Here is a 9674-nt window from a genome sequence, read left to right as displayed (position 1 = left end):
AAGCACGTAGCCTCTGAAATATTTCGGTGGTGCACTTTCAGTACATGCACGTACCCACTGAAATATTTCAATGGTTCACTTTCAGTACACGCACGTAGGAAATGAAATATTTCAGTGGTGCTGTTTCAGTACACGCATGTAGCAACTGAAATATTTCAGTGGTGCTGTTTCAGTACACACACACGTAGCCACTGAAATATTTCAGTAATGCACTTTCAGTACAGAGATGTAGACACTGAAATATTTCAGTAGTGCCATGTCGGTGATCTTGCATCCAAATATTTAGGGCTTCCTAATGATTCAGCAAAAAAAAATAGACTTAAGCAGTGAAACAATTTTTGTAGGGATGTTCGCTTACTCATGTTTTAGAGTGGTTGGGCTTTTTTAAACCGTTCGTTGATGTCGATCTAACGGCAGACAAATACGAAGTACTGGGTAGTACTCCGATGCCATATCAATGTTGCTGATATGAATATGCATGTTTTCACCAAGTGTTGTGTCTGAATTAGAACTGAGCATTTTTTCTTGATGGTATCCATGGATCTGGAACTCCTATGAATTTGCTCATGTCGGATGTTTTGTTCTCCATCATTTGTACTAGCATTCCGTGCGATTAGCTGCCATGACAAGACCCCTGGCAAATTTATTTTCTTGCCTCCAACATCCCAGGTGTGTTTTGCAGGAAAAAACCTGGAGTTCACCAGGCTGGCTGCAGTTGTGAGCCTGGGAGGCTGATGGTGCTGCTACTGGCTGATCCTTCTTCTTTCAGCTTTTGTTCGTACTTTCTCAAGGCGTTGGACCAGGGCTACTTCCCTATGTGCTGTTAATGTATTAAGTAGTTCCTTCGAATTTGTAGTATTAGTTAGTTTGAATGTGGAAGTACCTTAATTTTTAGGAACGAATTGTTGCTTTGCATGACCAAGGGTTTGATACCTTAATCTTTGGATAATTAATTATGTGAGCTGTTGGATGTGGCGCACAACTAAACGCCTCTACCATTGATACTAGTTCAACATGTTGGTCCAATTAGAGACTAGCCACTACCATATAGAACAGTTAGCATTTCATACTACAACCTGGCGCAACACTGAAGCGCCACTACCATATAGAACAGTTAGCATGTCTGAAGCAACACTGAAACAACAACTAAACATGAAGGAAGCATTCACCACCAATAAAGTTAAGGCCACACATATAGATAGCATTCTAAGTTACCACCACATGTACCAGGAAGTTCACCACAGATCCAGTTCACACACACAATACATTACATTACGTTACGTTAATAGAAGTTCACCACAGTTTCCAAAAGTAAAACATCATCAAATATAGTGATGATGAGTACGGCTTCCAGCTTCTGATGATCAACATGATGTACGACTAGAGGTTAGGGTTTTTCAGGACCTTGTGGAGGGCAGAATGCTGAGCACTGATCTTGTAGTCATGACTGCTGATGGATGTAGCCCGACAATGCTCCATCAGATGCTCCTGCAACCCAGACCTGGGCTTGGGCTTGCTGCAGTAGGGGCACCTGTACTTGTCCTTCCTCCAGTTGTAGTACATGGCAGATCCTTGGGCCCTGATCTTCTGCACCTCCTTCTCTTCAAAGGACTCGACGTTCCCCTCGTCCACATCATCTCCAGATTCATACTGCACACATTAATGACCGACATTAATACATTATGCATTCAAAAAACTATAAACACGTAATACTAACTCAATGCACAAATAACATTTCAACTAGGCCTTACCTCGTACGGCTCATCTTCATCAGAGTCATATGGGTAGAACCCAGTCTTTTCCCACTTCCTCTTGTTGCCCACAAGATCCTCCTCCTCCTGCTATATTGTCAAACAAGGACATCAATTACAATGAATTGAATTGCAGTTAACAGAATGTCATTACAAACAAAATTGTGAATGTGAACCACATTGGTATGTTGCAAGTGACCAAATGCTTTCCTTATAAATAAAGAATCTAAGCAATCAATCAAAAGACAAATGATTTCCTTCATAAATGCTAATGAAAATGCAAGCTGGATTCTTGACATTCCCTGAATTTACCCAACACTTTTCTTTTGAGGGAATTCCCCCCACACTACTTAATGGAAACATATAGTATATTTTGTTGCTAGGATCCTGCCTTGGAATGTTTACTTCACACTTTACATATAGTATATACTAATTACAGAAGCCAACTACAAATTTCAATATGCACAGATTACTGTTTTTGGGATAATGCAGCAAAGCTCCTACACATATTAACATAATGCAGTAGTTAATTAGGTACAACTTCAACTATAAATGCATACATCTCCAACAAACATCTAAAATTTCATTACTTACCAAAACAACAACAGATTATACTATAGATGAATCTTGTATCATCTAAATCAATTCATTGGCACATCAAAATTAATGCATTCCAAATCAAATATGTTTCCATCCAGTATCATTGAACCACAGATCAAATCAAATAATCATAAATGTCAGCAGCATTGAACTACAGATCTAATAATCATATGACATCTATCTGACCTTAAATTCCCCCTTAAATAAGGTATTCAACCTCATACTAATTAAAATCTAACAAGCAAAAATTCAACTACTAATCTAATAAGCATCTGAAAAAACCCCAAGATGCTTTTATCTCTGAAGCAACGGCATTGCAGAGGATGTTCAATGCTGTCAATATGTCTGAAGCAACAACAAAATTCCACAACTAACCCAAACTAAATAAGCATAGACTGCCCCTTCCCCTCGACCACGCTTCCCCTCTCCTTCAGAAGCCCCAATCCAGCACAAAAAAATCCAGCCCTTGAGAAGCTCTTTTGGATTAACATGACAACACCCAGTACATGAGCACATCCTTCACTATATTTACAACCAAACTAATGCACCATCTAATCACCTCAGGTAGAGAATTTCCAAATCACAAGGCCATGCACAAATCTAACCAAACAAAGTTCTGGCCACAAACACTACAATCTAAAAACTACCAACTAAAAGTGATAAGCAGATACCTTCTGCTCCGCCTCCTCCTCGCCGGAGCCGGCCTCCACCTTCTCCACCTTCTCCACCTCGTGCGCCTCGCCACAGCCCGCCCCCACCTTCTGCGCCTCGCCAGAGCCCGCCTCCACCTTCTGCGCCTCGCCGGAGATCGCCAGAGCGGGCGCATCTGGCTGGACCGCGCTGCTGCGGCCCGGCCCCGCCTTCTCCAGATCCCCAGCGGAGGGAGCACCGCGCTGGACGCCGGCACGCCCCCTCACAAAGGTGCCCGCAGCGACCTGCCGCGCCTGCTCCACCAGATCTGCGCCCCAATCGGGGCGCTCGCCTCCTGCGTCCGCCATGGCGATGGAGAGGATGCGGTGAGGGAGACGAGGAGGTTGGAGAGGAGAGGGTTTTGGGGAGTGGGGAGTGGAGAGAGGGAGACGATGCGGCGGGAGGAAATGGTGGGCGATGCGGCCGGAGGTGGTTGACGTCTACATTTATATGATGGGACAGTTTTGGCAACTACCCGTGACACGTGCTGCCCCACGCGCGGGCGGCTTCACGCGTGCACGAAAGGCCGCCATATACAAACAAATACGTATACGGCCGGGCATACGATCCTATATGACGACCAACACGCCCGAAACCAAGGAAGCGTGCACCCGCCGTCCCTCGTGCGCCCTTAAGGCCAGCCCATGTGAGGGGCGGGAAGCCCCTTTCGTTTTTCCTTTTTATTTTTTCTGTTTTCTATTTTTCCTTTTGAAAGTAATTCAGGATTTCTACAAAGTTGCAAATTGCGAAAAAATGTTCGCATTCCAAAGTTCTTCATGGCTTGAAAAAATGTTCAGGACATGATAAATCTCACAGATTCAAAAAATGTTCGTGATTTCAGAAAGCGTTCATATGTTAAAAAAATGTTCATGAATTTTTAGTAAATGTTCAAAATATTTTGAAAAATGTATGAATTTTTCAAAAATGTTCATGAATTCGTAAAAGATATTAGGAAATTATAAAAATATTCACAATTTCAAAAATATATTTCTGAATTTGGAAATTTTTCCTGATTTCAAGAACAGTTCATCATTTAAAAAATTGTTCCTGAATTCAAAATATGTTTATGTTTTTCTTAAGAAAGCGTGAATTTTAAAATTTTTCGCAATTTCTTAATAATACGAATATTTTTTGAAGTTGATGAAAAAATATAATTCAAAAGTGTTCACCCATTTTTTTTAAAAAAGTTCAAATCTAAAAAAATCAAAAATTAAAAAAATGTTCTCGAATTTCAGAAAATGTATGTAAATTTCTTTGGAAGCTTCAGCAAACATATATAACAGTTACCATGTATAACAGTTACCATGTCACACTACAACCTATAAAACATCACACAATGGAATAATCATAGCTAGTAGAGCATTAGTTACCAGTTAATAATAGTTGCAATCCATCACAAGCAATAGTACCTAGATATGAGTAGATATAGGTACGGTAATACACGACAAGTACTCGCAAACAAGAGCTAACATAACAAGTTCATTTCACATTGATACATGGCCCACCCCAGTTCTAAATGAGGTGGTTGGTGATCATCATCCTCAAGTCATGGCGACGGGTGTTCGCAACAGTGAGTAGGATGGCCTGTCCTACCCGAAGATTCTTGGCACGAAGGAACTTCTTCCATCCTGCCCTGCTCAAGACAGTGCGACCGTCCGTGTCCACTGCATACGCACAGCTGGTGATGGAGCCCGTTCTGGTAAGGCGTAGTCCAGCAGCCATGCCTTCTTCGTCCGGGTCGATGCCACAGCTATCAAGTAACCTCTTAGGTAATTTCTGAAAACAGTTGACATGATATATGATCATGTCACGTGCAATTATCAACAAAGCATACACTTCAAGACACATATATCATTGGATTCAACACTGAGCATATATATCATCACATCACTACACTATACGCCAAGCATCAAATTACTACAGTAATTAGGCATATCATTAGATTACTGCGTACACTAAGCATATCATCGCATATTACTACACTACATGCATGTCATAAAATTCTTCACTAAATGAATTCTAAACTAGGCCTCTCATCACAGTACTACAACATGCATATCATATGAACTACTACACTAACTAAGCATGCATATCATGTAATTACCACACTAAGTAACATACCATGATATGCCGTTTAACATTCGTCCTTGTGAGGCGGGTCACGAATGGCTTCCCTAGGTAGTCTTCACGTAGCGGAAGCATGTCCCAGAGGTTGCCGATTTCCTCGTCGCCCAGTCTGAGTCCTTGGGCATACAGGTATTCAACAAGTGGGTTCTCATCATCATCTGAATCGTCATCATCTGAATCAGCACCATCTTCCTCCTCATGAACTTCATCCTCACTATCCGGAATCAAATTTAGATAGATAACAGAAATCCTGGGCCTATCTCTTCTGAAGGAGAAGCTGATCAATTCACCCCCACTAAGACGCATGCGGGCGATAAAACGATCCCAATCATCTCCTCCTATCTGGGTTATCTTTCGCCCCTTCTCGACCTGCATAGTGGATGGGCCCCCAAGAGCGTCGAAGGTCACGGTGTCTCCGATGAGCTCATTGAATGCCAATCTCACATTGCATGGTACGATCTGTGTAAGATAAAAACAAATAACAGACACAATACATTAGTGGAAATAGCAAAAAAAAGAATGTACTGTCAGAAGGTTCATATAAATTGTTAGCGCTGCAACAAGAAAAGAAGGCTGGAAGTAGATGCCGAACAGCGTGGCAGTAGAAAGGCTGGTCCGGCACCGTGAGTTGCAGCGTCCACATGGTGCTTCCTCCATTCTACACAGAACATGTTGAACTCTAAGTTGAACTGTACATAGTACAATACAAAGATCATACATATAATAAATCATAGTGATAACCTATACTGGCAATGGCCAATCAATCTATTTACTATCATCTACTTAATAAAGCAATGCCAATGACAATGGCAATGCCCGTCTCATCTAAACCTGGGAATAGTTCGGCATCCAAACTAAAACCAGTCCAATCCACGGCACACATCAAAACCAAACCAATCCAGATATTTTCATTTAGAATCTAGACCAAACCGAACTATACATGCTCGTCATCCAACCCAGTCCAAACCGTTTTCAACTTTTGGATTGAATCCAAAGGTTCAAACCATAGAAACCAAATCAAGATCCAATCCAAAAACTAAGTTTCAGTCCAAACCAATCGGCTCAGATCCGCCTCCGTAGGGAGACGCGGTTGGGGAAGGGAAGAAGAGGGGAGATCTCACGTACTTGCCGGAGTTGGCGGCGGCCGCGCACCGGCAGCGAAGAGAGGGGTCGTCGGGAGATGGCGGCGGCGGCGGCGCTGGTCGAGAAGGGGAGAAAGAAAGATGTGGAGTGGTCGAGACGGGGAGAAAGAAAAATGTGGTACATGTGGTGGCGCGGTTGTGTGGATGACAAGGGGACCCACTTGTGAGACCGATAGCAATTGATGGCAAACCGCAGGAGGTGCACGACCGCAGGAGGTGCACGACCGCGTGCACTTGTGAGACCGATAGTACTCTGTTTTTTGCTCTCTTTTTTTCATGTCAGAAGTGTTTTAAGCATTTTATCGTTGCAGGCCCATGGGTGGTTACATAATGGAACACGAACAACACGAGCCCCACGACCCCCACGATCACGATAACGACGAGCGCCTCCCTCACGCGACGAACCGCCTCCCCCAGAACTCAAAAAGGCACCTTCTCCTCCATTCCTCCCTCATTATGCGAACCACGTCCATCTATTCCACCAACTGCAACCACCGTCTCTGTCTCAAAACCGCCGTCGCTGGAGAAGGGCAATGGCGGAGGAGCCGTCTACCAAGCGTCACTGTGGCGAGACGTCCGACCAGAGCATCAAGGAAGAGCAGAGCATCAAGGAAGACGACGTTCAGGTCCCCGGTGAGAAGCGCGACTACACCACCAAACTTGACAAGGTGGAACTCCACGGCAAAGAGACGCTGGAGGTCGTCTGCACCAGCAATCCAGACACTGTCGACGAAATGCTCACGAGGCTCTTCATGAAAGCCGTCGGCAGGTATCCTAGATTCGTCGGCGTTGATGTGGAGTATACCAGGGATGACGAACCTCCGCAGTACGCAGAAGTTCTGCAGTTATGCGTGGATGAACTCTGCCTGGTCTACCACATCGCTGCGGCCACAAAATGGTGAGCCATCCTACTCATATACCCTAGTTTCTCAACTACATCTACTAGTGTAGATTGTGAAGTGGACGCACTAGTGTGGTTTCTCAAGTACATGCACTGGCATAGATTTTTACCCTGATGCACTGGATTAGTATCTTAAAATCTTGCACCAGATTAATCACCAAACTTGATATACTAGTGTAGTTTCTGATCTTGATGCATTAGTGTTGTGTCTACCGCTGTGGATGCATTAGTGTTATTTTCTGAAGTTGATGCACTGGACTAGATGTATTAGTGTTATGTCTACTAGTGTAGTTTCTGATATACTAGTGTAGTTTCTGATATTGATGCATTAGTGTTGTGTCTACCGGTGTGGATGCACTGGACTAGATGTATTAAAAGTTGTTTCTGAAGTTGATGTAGTGAAGTAGTTTGCTGTAGTGTTATTTTCAACTGTATGATCCAAAAAGAGAAATAACATCATGTACTTCATGCATTCATCTTCAAAATTACTACTAATCTTCAATATGTCTCTCCCCTTGAAGGCCCAAGCGCCTCAAGAGCTTCCTCTAGGAGAAGAAGTTGTTCACCTTTGCCGGTTTCAGCATTCATAATGACAAACAGATGCTGAAGATGTCTGGTTTGGAGATCAATCCCGAAAAGTACATCGACATTCAGAAAAACTATAGAGTTCCATATGCCGGCAGAAAGAAGCAGTACGACTCCTTGGCTGATGTTGCAGCCAGCGTCATCCACCCATTTTACCAAAACATGAAGAAGAAGATCAACAGGACCGAAGACCATAAACTGTGGGGGATCAGCCCGCTGCCAGACTACCTCATCGAGTACGCAGCGAAGGATGCGTACGCCACCTACAAGGCTTGGAAGATAATAGACAACATCAAATCAGGTGTGGAAATTTCAGAAGCACAGGAGGCTGACCCCTACTACCACTGCCACTACGCGGCATGAAGAGAGATCAAAGTCTGCCTTCAAGTTGCTAGCGCAGTGTCCTTTTATGATATCTATGTTTCTTTGTTGTTCGATGTGTCTGAACTTATGTCCTATGGTGTGTCTGAACTTATGCTGTGCGGTGGTTGATCTGCCGTTTATCTTAAGAGTTCGCTGCTACTCTGGTTTAGTGTTCCAAGTTGTTAATACTATTTTGGTGATGCATGTTAAGCCTTGTACAATGCTTGATGCGTACGGTGGTGCTTAGAAAAATAAATAGGGTTTTTCTGAAGCACCGGTGCCTATTTCTACATGAGAGACGCCTAGTTATGCGTCTACCCTGTACAAATAAGCACCTGTGCTTAAGAAAAGCCTGGTTTATGACTATGGTAGTTATAGCTTGGCATGATTATATTTAGTGTATAACTCAGCATGATTATAGCTTCACAAAATTAAAGCATGCAAATGATTGCCGATTCCACCTATTGCCAAATCAAGCTTTGTACTGATGATGCATTAGATATTGCTATAAGTAGAGGATGCTCATGATTGCCAAAAGTACCTATTTCCACTTTCTGATAAGAACTAAACGTGTATGAAATGATGCTAAAAGTAGAGCATGAGCATGAGCATTTATCAATTGATGATCAATTGATGCTACCTATTTGTGTTTGAATGGGCTCAATCAAGCTGGTGCTGGTTTATGCTCTCTGCGTGACCGTGATGGAAACGAAGACACTTGGTTGGCTATGGTCTTGCTGTCAAATTTAAGTTTCAGTTCTTTAAGACTCTTTGTTTTTGCTGCTTCCTCGGGATTGACTAGCTTTCTCGGGCGCCCACGTGCTCTCTTCCTTTTTGGGGAGTTGGGTGCACCACTTTTGGGGGAGTTGGGTGCACCGGTATCCTTCTGGGAGTTGGATGTGTCGGGTTCGTTGGAACCATCAGGATTGTTGACTAATTGTACGTCGTCTTCTGAACCATCAGGTAGAACTGCTTGCTGGGCATCGTACACCTCCTTCTGTATAAGAGAGAGTGTTGCGTTAGTTCTAATCATGAGACTTATGAAATAAATGATATATTCTTGATGTAGCACTAACCGTTATGGGGAACTTATATGATTCGAGACGAAGCGCGTTGCAATTTGAATGCAGTAAGGCTGTACATATTTTCCACCTGAAAATATCTATCCTTGCCTATATTTGATAACCGACACTTATGTCAGCATAGCTTTCAAGCTAAACAAAGTACAAATGTTAATTAGGCATTCAATTACCTGGTTGAAAATATCGGTCATTTCATCCCCGTTCCATGACAACATGTACTGCAGTGTCCAAACAGCACAGGAAGTCCTGCGATGTTTAGTTAAAGATCAGTAATCTTATTCGTGTAGGCAAATAATAATTTATGAGGCCATGCCTACCCATCGGTCTGTTGTGGTATGTTCTCATAGCGTTTTTTGGTCCATTCGGCAAAATTGATGTTCTTAGCTGGTGATATCAACCCATTCTTGACAGCTTCGTCGATGCAGAACTGAAT

General features: G+C 43.1%; 1 protein-coding gene across 1 annotated transcript; it reads left to right on the top strand.

The window, feature by feature from the left end:
• The first annotated feature begins 6843 nt into the window (after window positions 1-6843).
• LOC141022538 (uncharacterized) lies at window positions 6844-8159 on the top strand. The gene is made up of 2 exons (XM_073498793.1): window positions 6844-7208; window positions 7793-8159. Exons 1-2 carry the CDS (start codon window positions 6844-6846, stop codon window positions 8157-8159), a joined length of 732 nt encoding a protein of 243 aa, XP_073354894.1.
• Window positions 8160-9674: the final 1515 nt, after the last annotated feature.

The sequence above is a fragment of the Aegilops tauschii genome, chromosome 5, assembly GCF_002575655.3.
Source record: "Aegilops tauschii subsp. strangulata cultivar AL8/78 chromosome 5, Aet v6.0, whole genome shotgun sequence".
NCBI classification, from domain to species: Eukaryota; Viridiplantae; Streptophyta; class Magnoliopsida; order Poales; family Poaceae; genus Aegilops; species Aegilops tauschii.
Note: the sequence above shows the minus strand (reverse complement) of the source record. Positions and strands in the feature narration are given on the sequence as shown.